At 37.5% G+C, this 20,417-nt stretch overlaps 1 protein-coding gene across 1 annotated transcript in view; it reads left to right on the top strand.

The window, feature by feature from the left end:
- TPRG1 (tumor protein p63 regulated 1) overlaps positions 1–12,170 on the top strand; it is a 74,267-nt gene extending 62,097 nt beyond the window's left edge. Inside the window, exons 6-7 of the mRNA XM_075202309.1 lie at positions 7,102–7,255; positions 11,579–12,170. Coding sequence (XP_075058410.1) covers positions 7,102–7,255; positions 11,579–11,773 — 349 coding nt within the window. The 3' untranslated portion in view covers positions 11,774–12,170. The remainder of the gene's footprint in view (positions 1–7,101; positions 7,256–11,578) is intronic.
- The last annotated feature ends 8,247 nt before the right edge of the window (positions 12,171–20,417 follow it).

The following is a 20,417-nucleotide window of genomic DNA, read 5'->3' as shown; positions in this document are numbered from 1 at the left end:
TGTCAATAATTTTTGACAGTTTTTCATTTTTTGATTTAAAATTATATATAGTATTAAATTCAGAATAAAAAACAAAGATTCTGTATAGTAACATAGAGAGAATTGTGGAGACTAAATACTGTTGTTAATTTCACCTTCTAGTTAAAGGTAATCATGAAAGTGCAAAGGTTCCAATATTTTGGCTAAGACTGTACCTGCTGTAATACAGTATTGAGTTTGAGATAACAAGTCCTGTAGCTTGAACGGTAGGAGTTACTGCATAGAGGAGCTAATATGAAAGGTAAATAAGGGGCATGTATGTTCATTCTATTGAGTTAAAAGATACTGTATGGCTGGTATTGGTTTTCTTCTTGCTGACAAGTTAAGGAAATCATGTCATGTTTAGTATTGACCATTTTCCAAGTAATAAAAGATGCAAGCTGAAGAAAGGCATTGTGCTTATGCAATGTAACATGTTAAGACTGGTTTAGCAATGACACCAATAATGTGGAATTTGTGAGTTTCTTACTATAATACTTTACTAAACTGAAATAATAATAATGCAAGCTACAGTGTTTACACACCCTAGTTAAAATAAAATGCAAGGTTTGGGATTTAACATCTGTCATTAATGGAGTAGACACTACTTAACCGTTAAATAGAGTTGATTATACAAAAGGTAACGTATATCATCTCATGATAAATTAACAATTCCATTATTCAGACATGTTGTTGTTCTGCCGTTCATTATATTAAAACAGTGCAATATTATAAGATCAGAATAAATGGGGACTAAATAGACTTGCTGAGCCTGATGTATAGTTGGATACAATTTACACTTACAACATAAATGTAAATTGCGTCCTGTACTTTACTATGAATTCCAAGACGCACGACTCTTAAGATACATGCAACTCAAAATATTACACAAAATGTGTGCATTGTTGCAAGATACGCTTAAACAGTGTCGGACTGGGGCATGAAGGGCCCACCAGGGGACTGCAGCGCTCGGGGCCCACCAGAGGGGGTGTGGCCAGCCGTCATAGAGGCGAGACCAGACACTAGAGGGGCAGTGGTCAGCCCACGAAGGACAGCTAGTACCATAGTGTAGTATATAAAGAATGCAGTATATATAAAGAGTACACAGTCTTGACCTACCCCTTAGATTGGGCAGAACAGTCACCAAAATTTGTGATTGCCCCACAAGACTCAGAACATTTGACAGACTGTCCTACTTGTTCTTGTCATTTTCACCACCTGTGGCTGCTGGTTTCTTCAGTTGCGGCTTGTCTGGATCCTGGAATGTTGGGGGCCCTATTTGGGGAAAAAAATGGGTACATTTAGAATATTCCAACCAGCCCAAAATTAATACTTAGGCCTTCCTCTAGCCCCAACATTAAAGTAATAGTATTCCCATTTAATAAATCTTTCCCTCCCTCCAGACAGCCCCAGCAATAAATTAATAGCATTTACGTCAAACTCAGCCCCACATTCAATTAATAGCCCCAAACCACCCCTCTTAAATTAATAGTCCCCACTATAAAATTAAATTGCCCCACCATCACCCCACTAACAAAATAGCACTCATTAGTTAGCCACCACCTACCACACACATTACATTGCCACAAGCATGCTGTGCCATCACACACATTATTGTGCCCCTTCATCACAATGCTGTGCCTCCTTATAATCACACTGCACCCTCCATGCTGCTTTAACCCCTCTTCACACTCTGCCATGCTGCTTTGGCCCCCCTTCACACTCTGCCATGCTGCTTTGGCCCCTTTTCACACTCTGCCATGCTGCCTGTGCTCCCCCTTCACTCTCTGCCATGCTGCCTTTACTCCCCCTTGCTTCCGTTCCTTCACTTACCTTTTCTATCAGCTTCTTTCTTCTCTTCTTGCCAACTCCTCTCTGCGCTGCTCCTCACTGAACGTCGGGCGTGATGACGTCGCGCCCGACGTTCAGTGCAAACGGAGCAGAGAGGAGGGGCGCCGGTGCCGCGGTCACGTGACTATTTATTTTTATTATTTTATTTTTTTAAGTTACCAGCTCCCCCCACTAACGCAGAGGAGAGCGAACAGTGTGGCCCGGACCCCCGGCGGCCAAGTCTGACCCTGCGCTTAAAGCATCTTATACACAGTTACATTTCATGAACAAAGGCAGAATCAGGAGTACATTTCAAGGAATAGTTTTTGCTCCTCTCTACTTGTGATACCCAATAAAACACAAAATAGATTCCTGACCGATATTTTAGAAAACTCTTGTGCACAATATAGTTCTGTTGAGATGATCCCTTACTTTGCTATGAAATGTGTTATATGTCAGTGCTATTGGACCTTTGATAGTGAGTTTACATGATGAATGCCATGTATGATGGTGATTTTTCAGCATTTCTCTTTATTGTATTACATTATATTTATCCCTATAAAATACAGAGAAATAATGTATCTGTTAGAAAGTAGTTCCCAGATTATTTATAATAATATAAATCATGATCCATAAATCCAATTTTTAAACGTCAAAGCATGTAGTTCCATAGAGAAGAGATTGAGTGTGACCTTCCTCTAGCTATTTAGCCAATGTGTGTAAACTGCAGGTCATATAATCAAACTACAGGAAGAAACACTGAAGTCTGATTTACAGGATTAGCATTACAGTGTGTTACCAGCCTGTGGCATGTCCTAGAAATAATTCTTCATCCTGACAGTGATAGCCCATTTGCAGGATTAGGTCTTGGGCCAATGCCTGATTAGAGCTGAGCTGGAAACGCAGTGTTCTCTGTCTGATATATTAACAGCGTGCCCTTATCTTCACAGCATCATTTTATAGGTGCGAGCCTACCGATGCTGTATAATTGTGTATGACCAATGTATCATTTTACCTTCTAACTGGCCTTCCACCATGATATGGGTAAAGTGCAGAAAATTAGTTCTGGTGTGCAAATAGAAATGTAAGGTAATGCTTATTTTTTTGGTATTAAACTACTTGTTTACCAGCTGTGCTTATACTGCTGCTATTTCAACATAGTACTGCAAACCCATTTCAAATACAGAGATTTGAGCAACTTTAATAATCATGTGATTGGTTTGTGTATCTGAATTACCTTTACAAGGGTTAAAAGAGAGCATGGCATATAGTAGCACTCTTGTATTTATTACCTAATATTAGAGTTGAAGTGTTTTCCTATACTGGATTAATTTGAAGATAAAGCTTTTGTGTATTTTGGCACTAAGGATTGGGATGGGTGCCCGATCTATATCTCATAGGCTGCTCCATCCACTTAATAGCTCTTTTTCTTTCTGGCCAAAGCTAACAAACAGTTAATTTAGAGGAGGTGAGGTCTGAGGAACAGGCTGGTTAAAAGCCAGGTGAGCAAAGAGCAGATAAAGGAGCACCTGCCTGGAGGTTTGTAAGAGCCTAAGGGTATGCATAGACTCGAGACACTGTGCAGTCTTATTGTCTGACACAGTGCCAGCGTCTTTTATTCTGGTCATGGAAAATATTTCATTTGAGGTCATTCAGTCAGCAAAACAGCATTTAATACCCTCTGTGATGCCAGCTCTTTTACTTTCTTTGTTATCTTAATGTAAACAAGGGGTCACATATCTTAAGGTGGAGTGAGGAGGTCTTATATATATATTTTTTACAGCGGGACAGCTTCTCTAATGTCGGTCAGCCTAGTGCAGCAGTTTTCTCCTGTGTCTATTTATCTGCTTACATTCTTTCCTGTACACACCCAACATTTACAGCGAAACCCTCCTCGTAAATGTTTCTTCTCCTCGGGGCTATGTTTTATTTCTCTGTTTCTAATGGAAGCTTTGAAAAAAATTCAGCTGTACATTTGTATACTTTGATCATCTAACTGTCCTTAAATATAGTATATAAATGATAAATATTGCAGTACGGATGGGGTGAAATACCTAAAATGAATTTTCAGACACCTATCAATAGCAAATTTGTTTTTTTTTAACCTATGCACATATTTTTGTTCCACTTTTATTTCCAGTTGCAGTGACTTGAATCAAAGTAAATGAGCGAAGTTAATAAAACACATTTAACATCAATGAATTCAGCACACTTTGCTGCGTTCAGTGGAGTAGACAAAACTAGGCAGGTTTACTGGATTAGAAAAATCTTCAAACCAAAATGAAATCTTTTCCTTGGGGACATTACCAAAACATATGTTTTACAGGGAGAATATGTGGAATGGGAAAGAAACCCTGAAACATACTCAGTATGTACAGAATTGAATTAATATTACATTGACCTGTATGACTTTATATCTTAAAGGAGTCATACACACCTCCTTGCTGTAAAATCTTATTTCTCTACTTTTTGCACCTCCCCTCTGGGGGTTGGGGGTGAGATGTCACAATTTGTGAAATCAAGTGCCCTTCCCAGATGTCCATTGAAGTGATAGTGTCATGGCTCAGCAGAGGTTGGGGCCATGATGTTGCAAATCGTGTCATCAAGGCCCTACGATGCTCTTTACAAGAAGGAGAGGCAGTATCCAGGATTCATCATCATCATCATCATTAACATTTATTTATATAGCGCCAGCAAATTCTGTAGCGCTTTACAATAGGGAACAAACATTGATAAAACAATACTGGGTAATACATACAGACAGAGAGGTAAGAGAACCCTGCTTGCAAGCTTGTGGCTTACTATCCCTGGAGTCCAGGAGGACCCCCATAAATCTGGGAGCCTTTAGGATGTTCGCAAAGAATAGTCCAGTTTGGGTAAAACTCTATCACTTACTTTGACAGATGCCGTCTGAGAGAAGTTTTAACGATATGGTACATTTAGTATTTTGGTTGCATGCAGCTTATTTGCTGCTCTCTAATCATACAATACCTTGAATCTCCATTTCTTTCAATCCCACATACAGTCTGTTCTGTTGGTTGGATTTTTGTGACAGTTTGGCCACATTGCATAGATACAATTGTTAATAGATTGGGCCAAACTTCATTGCAAAGTACAGAGAGGGCATTTACTGTTTTATTTCAGTTTTGAGCATTAGAATTTGATGAAAGAAAATATAAATTTTTGATTAAGAACAATTGTTTTCTGGTCCACACAGTTTTCAAAATAGGGCCAAATTGAGTACCATAAAGGCCAATTATGACCTCGTGTCTGTCAGTCTTTACATTGATAGTATTGTATTTTATTCAACTTTCACACAGTGATTTTGTTGGGGTGTTGCAAAGAAATTAGAATATACAGTGTGTTTTACATTGACTTCTACTTGATTCGTTATGTAGGAATACTTGGGGTGCATTAAGGTTTTTAAATTATTTTTACATCTAAAATGTAACTATTTGTGATTGAATTCAATAAAAAAAAAAGTGTCCAAAAAGTACCCTGGTAGTAGAATATTTGTTTTTTAATCAGTCACTGAAATTCAAAACAAGCTATGTCAATGATAAAATACTATTATGTTAACAACTTTGTATAATGTTAAGTTCACATACCTTAAAGGCTAATTCCACCCAAATCTAAAAAGTAAGCTTGGTAGGAAAATTAGTCAGCCAAGTTTAAATACAAAAGTTTAGTTATCAGTGCTCATGAGTCCAGCGATACTGCAGGTTGCACAATGCATGTGACGGTTCGAGTAGGAGACCCTCCCTCACACTCCGGTAGGCCTTGTTCAGAGTTGCCCACTTTTCAGGATCCCCTCTTAAGAGTGTTAAATGCATTGGGGGGGAGACACAGCATCCACCAACCCCTGGTAAGTAAAATGTATGTTATTTTAGGACACTAATTCCACCCATGATTCATTTTTTAGCTTTGGGTGTATTTAGCCTTTAGCCAATTATAATATATTTGAGCGATATACAGTCTTCTTAGGTAGTTGAGAGCGTGCAATTGTCCTAATATTGTCCTACAGTGCTGGTCTTACTGGATACGAAAGGATTGCTTCCCATAAAACTGGTGACTTGGATATCTTCAGCTCTAACAAGTTTCTGAAACTTTTTTTTGTGAATATTACTGGTAGCTTTTCTATTCGAAGAAACTTTAACTTTCTTGTACTATGATGTTTATAACTGGGCTTGACATCAACGAAGAGTAACACGACTAGCTACAGGATGTTCATCTTTTCACCTTATTAAGCAGACACCTAGACAAGCCCCATAACATGGTGGTGTAACTCCATCATATGTTTCTTATCGGGCTTGTTAATAAGGTTTCTACCTCAAACACTTCTTTCACTTTATTGGCAAAGGAATGCTTTGTAATATAACACATGCCTGTACTTCAGGACAGATGGTTAAATACTGAAGAGTGTGGCGGTAAGTAAATGTGTACAATAGCGTACTTGCACACAAAGCTGCTGACTCTCCATTGTGTGTATTGTTTTAATGGACTGCTGCCAAGAGTTTCCATTAACCGCACATACCGAGTTTTCAGTAAGCTGGGGTTTTGTTACCAGATGCAAAGAAAACATTGTAATGTTGAAATAAAACTGGTGTATTATAGAGAGGGAATGGCATGCGTTGCAATTCATCATTTTTTTTTCTAGACCGATATCCAATCTTTTCCAGAGGATTAAATGCGAAAATTATTAGGTTTCAAATTTTATATATATATATATATATATATATATATATATATATATATATTATATTTTATGTGTGTTTAATTTATGCAATATTTTGATATATAGAATGTGTCTGGATGTATTTCCTTTTGAAGCAACTGTATCCACTTTGGTAAGAGTTTGGAATGTTGTAACCACAACAATTTCTGTGATGGACATCACTCATCTTTGTTGCTTCCCTTCCATGATTCAGTAGATGTAAATGATATTGGTATTTCTATCTATCAAATATTCAGTAAGCTGCTTAGTAATTCTTGGTTTAGAGTTTTAAAACTTACAGTGGCAACTTACATTTCGTTGCCTATATTTAATCAAGTTGAACTACAAATGCTTTAACTAAACATTTTGTGAATTCTGTTGTAGCAGTAAGAAGAACCACTTATTCTTTGCATTCATGGAAGAAAATGCAGATTTACCAATAACAAAGGTTACATTATGTTTTATTGCAAAATACTGTTTCACAGTAAATCTTTTCATTTATACACCATTATTAAAGGCCAATCATTTCATCTTTGCAGGAGAGCTGGAGAAGGTCTGCGTATCTATTGGGACAAATTACGAGAACCCTCTTTTATCTCCCGCTGGAACCCTTTGTCTAGTGATCTACCCTACACTACCTTCATTGATCACCCACTGACGACTTGCTCTGGAAAGTTATCAGATGTCAGTCAGGTGAATGATTTAGAATCCTCTAGTACTGCACAATACAGTACAATGCAATATTGGCTCTTATGATACACACATAATAATCTGGCGGATCTCGTGATGTCTGTAATGTTCTCCTCGCTTCTGCCAGCAACATGTTGTTCTGACAACAAAGGGCCTCATTTACTGTTAAGAGTAAAGCAAGAAAAGGAGCAGGGAGGGCATACAGATTTGAAGTCAGGAGCAGGCGGTGTCCTAGCACAACTCTTAATTGTAGTGTAAAAATAAATCTGTCCAGTGTGTGTGCATACATGCAAAACAGCCAGTGTTTTCACTGCATGCAAAAAACTAAATGCATTGCAGCAGAGAATGTGCTCCCTTTTTTTTGCTTGCCTCACAACTATAAGGGGCCTATTTATGAACCTTAAAAGAGGTTTTTATCCTGGTAAATCCCCTGAAAACTGCCATTTATGGAGGATTACCACATTTTGCCTAGAGAAAGCTTAGCTGCGAAACGCGCGTTGGCAATATGCTGTGTATGTTAATGATTATTCAAATTTAACATGATTTAATTCAGTTTAATATCTTTGATAGCTACCTAATCTATCACTGTCCAACTCCGAGCTTGATTCTGAACGGGAGTTAGCAATTCACCCCCCATCACTGCTACTAATTTATTTGGCTGGATTTAATAACTGGCGTGCATACTCCATTTAGTGGGGACTAAGTACTAGATACTGAGAATAGCAATTGTTTGATGGGAAAGGGGACATTTTCAATCCCCTAGGGACAATATATATATATATAGATAAAACAGAGAATTGTCACTTTACTATAAAAATGAGTGACAATCTAAAATTTATATGGAAATGGCTATCTTGAGAATTTATTGGAATATTATAGCTTTACAAAATATTAAGTAATCAACCAGGTATTCCAGTTTAGAAAGTGGGAACATTAATCCATGAACACCACCTTCTATATAATTTAATAGATAAATAACCATACACAGCATTTTTTTTAAATTACTTTTATTGCACTTTTTCACTTTATATTTTGCTGCTTTTTTTAGAATACAATATTTTATTCAACAAATAAGTTATGTTTTAATAAATTTTGTGGTTTAATGTAAAAGGGAAATATATTTAATACATAAACCACATAGTGCACCACAATTAGATCCAGCTCTTTGTTCTCTTTTTGCTTTATGCATGTTTTAGCTGGACGGTAGCACCTCAGGACTCAAAACATATGTGAAGCAAGGATCCCTAAAGGGAAGTTAAATGTGATCCTATGAATCAACTATTGCAACAATAATCCTAACAAATTGTCAGGGTTACCACTTTGTAAATTACTGTCCCTCATTATTATTAGAGGATCTCCAATATTTGCTGCAGTCCCAGCATATTCGATCACAGATACAGTCCTCATAGATGTCTGTCGGGTCTTCGAAAAATGGCCTATTTATAAACCTCCGAAATCCGGAGCTTGACCACAGCAGCTAACATGTTAGTCATTCTATTCCATAGGGAAAGGATGACAGGAGAGGGATCTTCGGATCCCCTCCCTGGTAGGCATTGTGTTCCTCCCCTCCTTCCTATTGCAAGTTGTGCAAAGGCCAAAAGCACCTGTAGGAAAATTAATTGCGCTTACTATTACTTTACTGTAGACTATTCGCTGGGAAAGGCTCCTTCCGGGGCCGATGTCCTAGTTGAAGACTTTTAGTAAATAGATAAATTTACGTTATTTTCACTGCAATAAGAAATGATAATTAACGGAAAGAAAATACACGGAGTCATAAATAGACCCCTGAATGAAGCCCCAAAATATCTTATATGGCATTACAAGGTTTTGGATAATTGTAATGAACGCAGACTGTGTTTAGACAGAAGAATATAGGTTAGAGTTATAATAAAGACTTGTTTGTATCTTTATTATTAATGCTCTCACAAGTGTAAGTGGGGCTCCTAATCTGTGCTCACAACACTGCTTGTGTGTGGTCCGTGGAGATTGACAGTATGAGCGCATGACACACCAATCCCGTAGAACAGAAGTGTCCAATCTGTCAGCCAGATAGCGGGATCATGTGAGTTGGCATTTATGACTAGGGAAAATAGATCTGCCATACATGCTGGCATCTATTCCAGATACAGGTACAGTAAGTAAGCACTTGTGGTGGTAGAAAATCTCAATGTTCCTGTGTAGGCATACTTATAATATACACTGCAGATAGATGATGTAGATTAGTGTGCTCAGGGCTGTAACTAGAAATTTCAGCGCCTTGGGCAAGAAGGTAAAATCGACGCCCCCTTAACCAAATGAACCTAAAATATTCATCTCCCTCACTTCAGCTTTAATTCCTGGGTGGTTGCCCCTCCCACACAACTCCAGTTATGGCCCTGAGCTTGCTACTGTAGCCTAATCAATGTTTATTACTATCTGCCACTAGGAGCAAGTAAAATCGTGCCTCATACCGTTTCTTTTGTTTGTGTAAATATACACTATTATACCACATACTTAGTATATGAAAATATTCTGCGCTTGAATCAATGGTACAGATATTGCATGTGACTTGAGATATAAAACCACTATTTATTGATATCAAACAAGATTGAAATAAAACTAGACACATAACAAGAAGGATAAACATGTAATTGGAAGTCCCTGTGAGGAAGCAGTCCACTAATATCCAGATGGAGGAAAAAGCAATCCCATGTATCCAATGAGAGCAGGACTAAAGTCAATTTAGTGTCCGTGTGGATGTGTATAATTGTATACTTGCGGTTGGTCCCTCCAGTCTGTATCCGAGCTTTCGTGTGCCAGGGGTAGAGCCGTATCTAGGCGATGATAGACCACTAAATACGGCTCTATCCTTGGCACATCCACACTGACACTAAATTGACATTAGTCCTGCTTTCATTGGATACATGGGATTGCTTTTTCCTCCATCTGGGTATTAGTGGACTGCTTCCTCACAGGGACTTCCAATTACATGTTTATCCTTCTTGTTATGTGTCTAGTTTTATTTCAATCTTGTTTGATATCAATAAATAGTGGTTTTATATCTCAAGTCACATGCAATATCTGTACCATTGATTCATGCGCAGAATATTTTGATATAATTACTTTATGGGGAATGGACTTCCCCCTGTTTTCTTGCAGCTGAATCATTCACATACACCTCAATCCCAGCTATGTGCACCACATTTATTGCACATACTTATTATGGCTACATACATATTTATAAAAAAAATTCTGGAGAAGCATCCCCCACAATTCATGAATGGGTTGTTCACAAGAACAGTTAATCGCTCAAGTTTATAGGTAGGTGTAAGTAAGGTCTATAGAAGTTGTTTCCGATTAAGTCATGTATATAGTACATGGCAATGTTGCTCTTATGACAGGTGCTGTATGGAATTCGGATATGTGGGCAGTAAAGCTGTGTTTGGAGTGTGCACCCACGGTGCTATGTAGGAGGATGACATTTATTTCCTGAAACATGAACTCCAGAACATTTCCAAATAGAAACAAGCACATATTTTCAATCCGGTCTGTTTGAGGTGAATCTCTCATACTACACCAGTGATGGACAATATTTTAACCTTCCAGTTATTTTTACATGTCATTTAAAATAGATAAAGACAAATAAATGTACATATTAATATTTCCACTAGAGGGCACTATGGCCCTCGCTAAATTTTTATGCAGTTTAGTAAAACTAGTTCAAATACAATATGAAAGCCATATGTAGTACAATTTTAAAGTATTCACAAAAAAGTGGTATATGTAATTGTATGCACATGGGATGCTTATTACTTTTGCACTGGGTGCATTGTAAAGATCTCTTGGTTTTTTTTTTCTGATCCAACATTAATACCGTTGTTTACACAATGCTATTACTATTAATTATTCATTAATTTATATGCACACAATTTATACAGAGCTGGATTCAGAAAACAGCAGTTGGTGTTATCCTTGGTGTAACCAGCAGATGATATTATTGTCGTGGTTACGTATTGAATATTTAGTTGTCATTTTACTTGGAGTTTTGTTAAATTTGAACTTCTGTACTGGACCAATCATTAAGTTGAGCTGCAATGTTTGTACAGATTTGGAGACACCTTTTTTCTGTTTGCTCCTGAGCTGTGACTACAGTCAATTAAGTATTCGCTGTGCAGGTGAAAGAGCAATAATTTTCTTTTATCGATATAGTAGTTATATTATTAATAAATCCACAGATCGCTGACAAAAAGGCAAGAAGTATATGGTACATTACAATGAAAACAGCAGTTCATCATTTTAATTTTCAAGCAAGAATCTAAATCCTATGATTTCTTGTTTTCTCTGCAGATTTCTGGCTTTGCTGATCACCTGGTAAAAGCTGTCCAAGAAGCACACACTGCAAACCCTGTGCCAGGCCGAGCCAATGGAGTCTTGATCTTAAATCAGCCTCTTTTAATTGAGACATATGTTGGAATAATGTCTTTCGTTGGAAACCGTAACAAACTTGGTTATTCACTTGCAAGAGGCAGTGTTGGATTTTAAGTACATTTTTTATTATTAAAGTGTCAATTTCACAAATATTTTCTATTCCGCTTATGTTATGTAAAAGAAAATGAGCAACACAGCACTAATTTATCTTATGAATTTTAATAGCAAAAGGTTTTAAACCACAACCTTTTAATGGATAAAGAGCAAGGATGATGGGCTAAATACTGTTACTAGGACACTTGTGATGAATGTATGTACAGGTTAGTGTCTTACACTGCAATGCAAGCATCTGGTAAACCAGGCAATGGTACACAAAGTGAAAAGTACAATATAACAAAACTATTGCATTATACATGTAATATATATTTCTATGTGTTCTCTATATGTGATGAAACTATAAAAGCTTTAATAAACACATGTATTCTGTTTTGACAATATAGCAGAAAATCTCTGTACTGTTTGGTTACCTGTTTTTTTCTACTTCACATAGTCTCTGAAACTGTGCAATGCTTCTTGTAGTCAGAGCTTACTGCCGTATAAACTCTGTATTGTTAATATTGAGCAATGCTTCCTGTCAACAATATGACAATTTTGCTTTACTTAAATTCCACATACTGTATGAATTAATCACCTAGTTTTAATTTGAATGTTATCTTTAGCTTTAATCATCTGCGACAAACCTTTCATTCGTCATTTTTGCCCTCTTTTAAATGTCTAAATTGCTGCCAAAGTCCACCTTTGCCATTGTCCTTTTTCTCCTCTCTTGCAACCATTAATACTTAATTTGCCCTCAAGAGTAGGGGTATATACTCCATAGTCAAATCTGTTTCGGGGGGTCTCCAGATATGCATCATATGAGCAGTACATTCTATTAGGGAGTCCCAGAAAAATGTCACATTCTCAGTATTAAAGAATTATTTGCTACTACACATAAGCATCTTGCAGACAGCTTTCATGGGGTGTATCTGCAGTAGTGTGACAGGAACACAGTGTTTACCCTGCCTGTAATGTACAAGCATAAGCAGAGAATAAATTCTGCGTAATAAAAGTGCCCATCTCACCCCACCATTATTTGTTAATTCAAATAATTATTCTATACCAGTGATTCTCACACTACCTCTCGGCTCCTGAATGAACAAAAACCATAGAACATGCACTATTGGCAAGACCGAAGATGGATTATCAATAGGATAGCTGCATAACATGCCCTGTTGTGTCTTGAGGACAGTTTTAAACACTTTATACTGTTTTATCTGTTTAGTTTGGGGTGTGTGTACATTTGATCTAGTAATGCAGGAAAGCCCTTGAAATTGCAATTACATTTGTGCATTTTACAAGTGTTTTTTATGGATCTTCTGTACCTCAACATAAGCTGCTCTGTCCTGAAGCATGTCGTAAAAATAAAATACAAAAAAGAAAAAGTAGTGCCCAGCTTATTGCTGGGGGGTGATGGGGCATACGTTGACCACACCTTGACAAGAAAAATAAATAATATTGCATTATATAATTTTCAACACTGTTAAGGTTTTACAAAGCAATGAAATTAACTATATTAGAAATTATAGGTTCTACTTTCAGTGATGATATCGTATGTTAAAGAGCTCATGCAAGTGCATTAAACCAGAGAGGTGCTAACAAGCCTTGTTAGGGTTAATGCTGCAAGCATTTTTCATAGAAGTAAGCATGAGCCCTTTGCTACACTTCTCAGACTTTCCCACAGTCTTCATATATCATAATCATCATCATCTATTTATATAGCGCCACTAATTCTGCAGCGCTGTACAGAGAATTCATTCAGATCAGTCCCTGCCCAATTGGAGCTTACAATCTAAATCCCCTAACATACACACACAGACCAAGAGAGACTAAGGACAATTTAATAGCAGCCTGTTTTTTTGGAGTGTGGGAGGAAACCCACGCAAACACTTGGAGAACATACAAACTCCACAAAGATAAGGCCATGGTTGGGAATCAAACTCATGATCCCCCAGTGGTGTGAGGCAGAAGTGCTAACCAATAAGCCACCATGCTCTTTGAAAACCCATCTCTTAGAGCCTACTCCCACCAATACTATTCACAATAATGCACCCTCACAAGTGTCCCAATCTCCACTCTGAACAACACTCTCTCCTCTTGCTTCCAGTTTGAATGTAAGCTCTGTAACAAACAGGACCCTCCTTACCCTTTTCATGTCTGCATTTATATTGTTTACCTTGTGTCCCTGTTCTGTGTATGTCCTGTTTCCCCTACTCTACATCGTTACTGTGGTACCTTAGAAATGTACGATAATAAAATTATCCTCCATTACTAAATATATATGATATCACCTATAATAATTGTGCTACAAAACAGAGTATACTAATATATACTGTATAATCTGGTACAGTACAATATATAGGGTGATACAGAAGTCAAGGAAGTAGATCACTCACAACCTCATACCTTGGGGGTTGCAAGTTTAGTATTTGTTGAGTAACAGAGGATTGATTGCTGGGACAACCAGCATCCTATGGCATAGGATTATAATAGATTGCGTATGTCCTTCCTGAATGTAGAAATATTTGAGTAATGTTGATTTATAGTGATTGATGCAATTCTAGGTTTAATATGATTATTTCACAGGAAAAATCAGCCCTGCCCTCAGGAGTCAGTGGCACAATACACACATAAACCTCCAGCACATTTGGCTGTATATGTATAGATGACTCAGTAATTCTGTATTATCCATGTTAAAATCTGGGTAGCTCACTGAACAATATAAGCTCTTGGATAACTACATATAGACTACTGCTTTGGGGAAATTGTAGTGTATGTTTCTGTTTTATATCTTAGATTTTTTTATAACATTCTTTTATATATCATTGTGGGGAGGGAAACACTACAGAAAAGAGGTGGGGAAGGGAAAAGAAATGGGTGCAACACCCAAATAAAAATATGTTTGTTTAATAATTATAAATGCTTACAATGCTCTTCACATTGTAAATAGCATATACATTTTAAGAAGTCAAACCCAACCACCCTAATTCAAAGGATCCTGTTTGCATCACTAGAAAAAAAAAAAAAATGCAGCATTAAGTATTGAACTTCTGTACTTTCTACATTTCAACCACAAAACTATGGAAAGCTTTTTTTTTTTTTTTTTTGGAGGTTGGGAACCAATTTTGTAGTAGGAGATAGACTTTTAATAAGGACACTGAGCAGTGCAGAAAGATATGGGGTATAGTAGTATAACTCCCCAGCAAACTCTCAATTTCTCCAAAAGCAATGAGCAAGGGAGTAGGCCAAATATGTTTAAGGGAGCCACAATAGGCATAATCACTGAAAATATAGAGAAACCTCTGGCCACAATTCATTCAGTCAATATAGGGTCTTGTTCTAGCATGTCAAGATTTTGTATGGATACTCATGTACATACATTAGCCTTTAGACTGCTTGAAACCTTTTGTGCGAAGTGCTAGTTGGAATCCATCATCATCATTTATTTATATAGCGCCACTGATTCCGCAGCACTGTACAGAGAACTCATTCACATCAGTCCCTGCCCCATTGGAGCTTACAGTCTAAATTCCCTAATGTAGACACAGACAGACAGAGGGATACAGACAGAGAGATAGAGACTAGGGTCAATTTTGATAGCAGCCAATTAACCTACCAGTATGTTTTTGGAGTGTGGGAGGAAATCGGAGCACCCGGAGGAAACCCACGCAAACACAGGGAGAACATACAAACTCCACACAGATAAGGCCATGGTCGGGAATTGAACTCATGACCCCAGTGCTGTGAGGCTGAAGTGCTAACCACTAGGCCACTGTGTTGCCCCAAGAGATTACTTTTCCATGTGAATTTATATTAAGCATATGAGAAATGTCACAACCAAACCCACCTGGGTATACATGACATGTAGTTGTGAAACTGTTAATCAAACCAAAACTACCTGATCTATCTAAATAAGACTAAAATTCCCCCCAAATTATATCCCACTTTCACTATTAATCCCAAATTTCTGTCACCACTAAGAATTCGTTTGAGAGCTGACAGTTAGGCAGTCTTCAGTTACTCCCTGCCTGATCCAAATTAAAATCACAACCTAACATAATCAGTTACTGTAAATCAAACCGTTCCCTACCTTATATATAGTGTTCTAAAAACCAAGCATATCTGGCACATTATTTCTTTAATAACACAGAGGACTGTTATTAAGTGGCGTTTAATATGACAAACTATCACAATGCTTATTGAATAAAAATTGAAATTTTCCTAAAATATTACAGGATTAAAAACAGAATCATTCATAGTACACTCGCACTATCTGCTGTCTGGGGAAGAATAGAAGGTAAGGATAATTCATCAGTAGAATGAATGAACTTGAAGAACTGATATAATTTATAAAATCATTCCAGCACTATTTAAACCATTTTCCTTTACACCCCTAACCCCCTCCTTCACTATGATATCAGGGCAGATGTGTGCTGGTATGGTAATCTGTTTTGCAATTGTTTTATTGCCATTTTGTTCAAAAACACTTATAGAAATGAGTTTGACTTACTTTTTTCTAGAACATAACAGATTTGATTATAAGTCATTATGGTCCTGCACGTATGCTTAGGAAATATGATTGGGTTACAGGGAGTACTTGGGGAGATACATTGGACCTGATGTGTTTTGAATGTAATTGCTATGAAACATTTAAACTTGAATAACCTAGCTAATACAGCAGGATAAACTTCCCCAAAAAACGCTTGACAAATACTAACCTATGGCCACTAAGACTACTAAAATTTCAATAAATGCCTACGAATCATTAGCAAACCTCTAATTAAAAGCATAGAACATACTCTTGTTTGTGTAGTGTAAATTGTGGGAATTTTCACTGCAGATACCCATAAAAAACCTGCATGTAATGTACCTATGCCTATGCAGAGTTGAACACATCGACATTTGTTCCTGCTTATTCCTGAAGAGGGGTGATGGTGAGGGGAAAGGGCGTTCTAAGGAAGGCCTAGTAAGGGCATGTTCATGGAAATGTTAACTTTTGCAGACCTGCATGCAGATGCACCTTTTACAGCCTTATTATTTGCACCAGCCTAGGATTGACGAGTGCCATCACAAGTTAACTTCTTTTAATTCGGTTATTGTGAATCACCTCTGAATGACTCTGGTGACAAAAAAAACAGGCCTTGGAAGCAATATCAACATTCCTTAACACCTTGTTTTCTTATACATAGTGATTTCACATGTTCTCTAAAATAACTATTTTTGGGAAGGATCATGACCGCATTAATATATTTTCCTAGTTCCTGATGGGGCCATAGGGTGGTAGTCACTTTAACGGTGCTGATAACACAAGTAGTAACAACCACAAACAAAAAAACACAAAACTGACGACACCTAATAATTGCTGACTGACCTTAAGAATGACAATAGAAGTCCCCGACAGTGTGGTAATAAATCACGAGCAGCAGTTATAACGGCAGCCTGTTTTGACGTCATTTAAAATGGCGACCGCTATATCAGTATTTTTAAAGCGGCAATGCCGCTTCTCATCACAGCTAAGTGTTACACTTAGGGTTAGGGACCCGGTATTGCCGCTTTAAAAATACTGATATATCGGTTGCCATTTTAAATGACGTTAAAACAGACTGACGTTATTTCTGCTGCTCGTGGCCAAGTCAGTTTCGTCTATTTTTGTTCGCCCTACTGACTGTCGTTTTCATCAGCTCCATAAATTCGTACCCCACCCGGCCCATAAGTGTAGCAAAAATATAATGCTTCATATATTCTGCTAGAATAGAAGGGGAGCATTTAAGCATATAGATAATAAAGTGTTTCATTTGTAAATATCTAAAAGCCTCCATTATAAGAGCATCATGCATAAATTGAATCCTGTTAAAACATTTCTTTAAGCAGATTTATCATATACAATAATATAGACATGATCCCTCCACCACTTAAAGCTGGTATTTACTAGGGTTGGGAGGAAGTCTGGACTCTACCATGGATTGGTTACATATATGACCATATAGAGGCCATTTTAAGTTGGAATCAATACCTATTCCAACATTTATTTTGTGCCAAATAATATTATTGCCTATTCTACCCCTATCCAAATCGATCAAAACTGTCAAGATCTATCAAAGTGGAGGGGGCCCACTGACTCAATGCTAAATAATTCCAACAATCTGGTAGACCCAGACATCCTGAATATATATCTCTTTACATTGTTTTCCTTCTAACCATTAGGGTTATATTTACGAAGTGACAGTTCCGACAAACCACCAGTTCTCAGCAGTTTGTCCTCATTTTTTAAAACACCAATTTTATAAAAGACAAAATCGGGCTCCCTCCATCCAATTGGATTTGTTTGGGAATTGTCAGCCATTTGGTGCCCTACGCAACAGCCTACTTAATCCAGCTAATCCAGCCCAGGATCCCTCATGGCCTCCACACTGCTGGCTCACTGTTCGGAGGCCGCACACGTGACAGGTGGTGCAACCTACATCACTGGAAAACACTTTTGAACCTCTAATTACACTGGGCGCTGGTCATCCTTATAGATGACAAGAAGTAAATAAGTGCCTCATTAATTGGCTGGAAATTCATACTTAAAAGCAGTGATCGAAGGGATATTTAGCATTGGCGGTATGAAAATGTAATGGGAATGTAGCTTTACAATGAAGGCAGCAGGAGAAGTGGCAGTATGGAATGCCACTATATACACCCCCCACCTCGACCACTGCTTTAAAGATAGAAAATCCAAAGGAGCCAGGGAGAGTGTTTAAAGAAAATTCCCCATAAACTGTATGTGGCCTACTTCTATCCTCATCCTCCAATATCTTTATTCATATCTGACAACAGAGAAATTATACAACACATAACTTAAAAGTATTCAAGGCAAATATACAACTCAGAATTTGTAGCTCAAATTGAATCACAATCACTGTAAACCACATATTGGCCATCATTTATACATCTAGTTATATATATAATTATTATCCACAGTGACTAGATGGAGGTTCAGAGATTGAGATCAATGAGGCAGGGAACACTCGCCTCTCTTGGACCAATCATTCAGTGGTCTACATTCTTTTCCAATTAACTATCTTTTCCCACATGACAGTATCCGTTGCGTCCAGACAAGTCCCTCCTCTTACAACTGCTTCTTGTACAAGAAATCTAGTTAGCAATTGAAACTTTCTTCAAATTTAACTCCCCAGAACAAACTTTTGCCTCAACATGGAAAGCCCACAAAGTCACGATTTGTGGCTCCTGAATTAGCCACACTAGAATTAATCTTAATTGTAACTCACTAATTCATTCAGATCAAATTGGACGAAAGCCTTCAGTCAACACATGGCGTAGAATTGATCTAATATACAGTGCCCAACAACTAAAACCTTAATCTCTTTGAGCGTGCATTTAAATGCCAAGAAACCTTTGGTCACATTAGATGGCCCTTTATGTTTAGCACTCTTGCTCACACAGGATTCACAGGAGATTTCATTAATTGTGTTTCAACTCTATAACACAATACTTCTGTGATGATCTCAACTAATAGATACAACTTCTCTCACTTTAATATTTCAAATGGCATTTGGCAATGCAGTCCCTTTTCACCACTTGTATTTGCTCTTGTCATTGAACCATTGGCAAATAAAAATTAGGTTGGATCCTAAAATATGTAGTATTAGCTTGAAAGGAACCATAGGAGAGCATTATACGCATCCTGCTCACACTAACCAATCCTCTTACTTATCTGCCTAACTTTTAAAAAGAGATATGGTGCCCTTTCTGGTTATGACATTAATGTTGATAAAACTCAGGATCTGGAGTTAAACATCTCTCCTGATACTAAAAAACTCATTGGTTCTGAGTCATTAAGGCACACATACTGAGCGCATTGTACGATTGTATTAACCACGCGTAACTCGGCTCTCCATACTCCTGAAGTCAACAAGGAACGGATCTAAATATATTTGTGGTGTTGACCACGGGTGTGGTATTACTCTGCTCCACTAGACCAGACACTGCAGAATACGTACAATACCTATGTGGAATATAAAATCTCAAAAGAACACACAGAAAATAAATAAATAAGCAATTAATGTTACCTGCTAATAATATAGTAATTTATAATTATAAATGGAAATTTAAAAAAATAAAAATATTGTAATATTTTTTTCCCTTGGAAATACATTTATTAGGCTGTCCTTAATGTTTACTGTACATAATGGAGATTTTTACAATCACTCCTGATTGCAGATACACGATATATATCATACAAACGATACTGACATCACTAGGCCTCAGGACTTAGACTAGCCATATAGCTAGTGCAAGAGATACGGCAGAAAAACAAATAACTTTGAGATGCCCGGAGCTTGATTCAGACATAGCTGTGTGAACTCGAGGTTGGCATGCCCTCACTGTAAATTGACTACTGCCAAAGTCCCTTCCCTGCCCTGTTCACTCCTCGAAATCGTAAGTTGCAATAAGTGTCCATTACATCTGCATACACAGCAGACAGGGCTGCATTCACGGCCATATCCCCCAGTTCTGGGCTTGCGTAGAGTGATTTAGCTTAATATAGGCTCAAAATCGGCAGATACTTGCCTTAACGACTCAGGCCCATGGAGTCAACCCCATAAAATGAAATATCTATGAAAAAATGTATATTGTATTGAATATTAATGAATAATAA

This window comes from Mixophyes fleayi, chromosome 3, assembly GCF_038048845.1.
Source record: "Mixophyes fleayi isolate aMixFle1 chromosome 3, aMixFle1.hap1, whole genome shotgun sequence".
NCBI lineage: Eukaryota > Metazoa > Chordata > Amphibia > Anura > Limnodynastidae > Mixophyes > Mixophyes fleayi.
The sequence above is the reverse complement of the archived record's forward strand: the minus strand, read 5'-3'. Positions and strand labels throughout refer to the sequence as shown.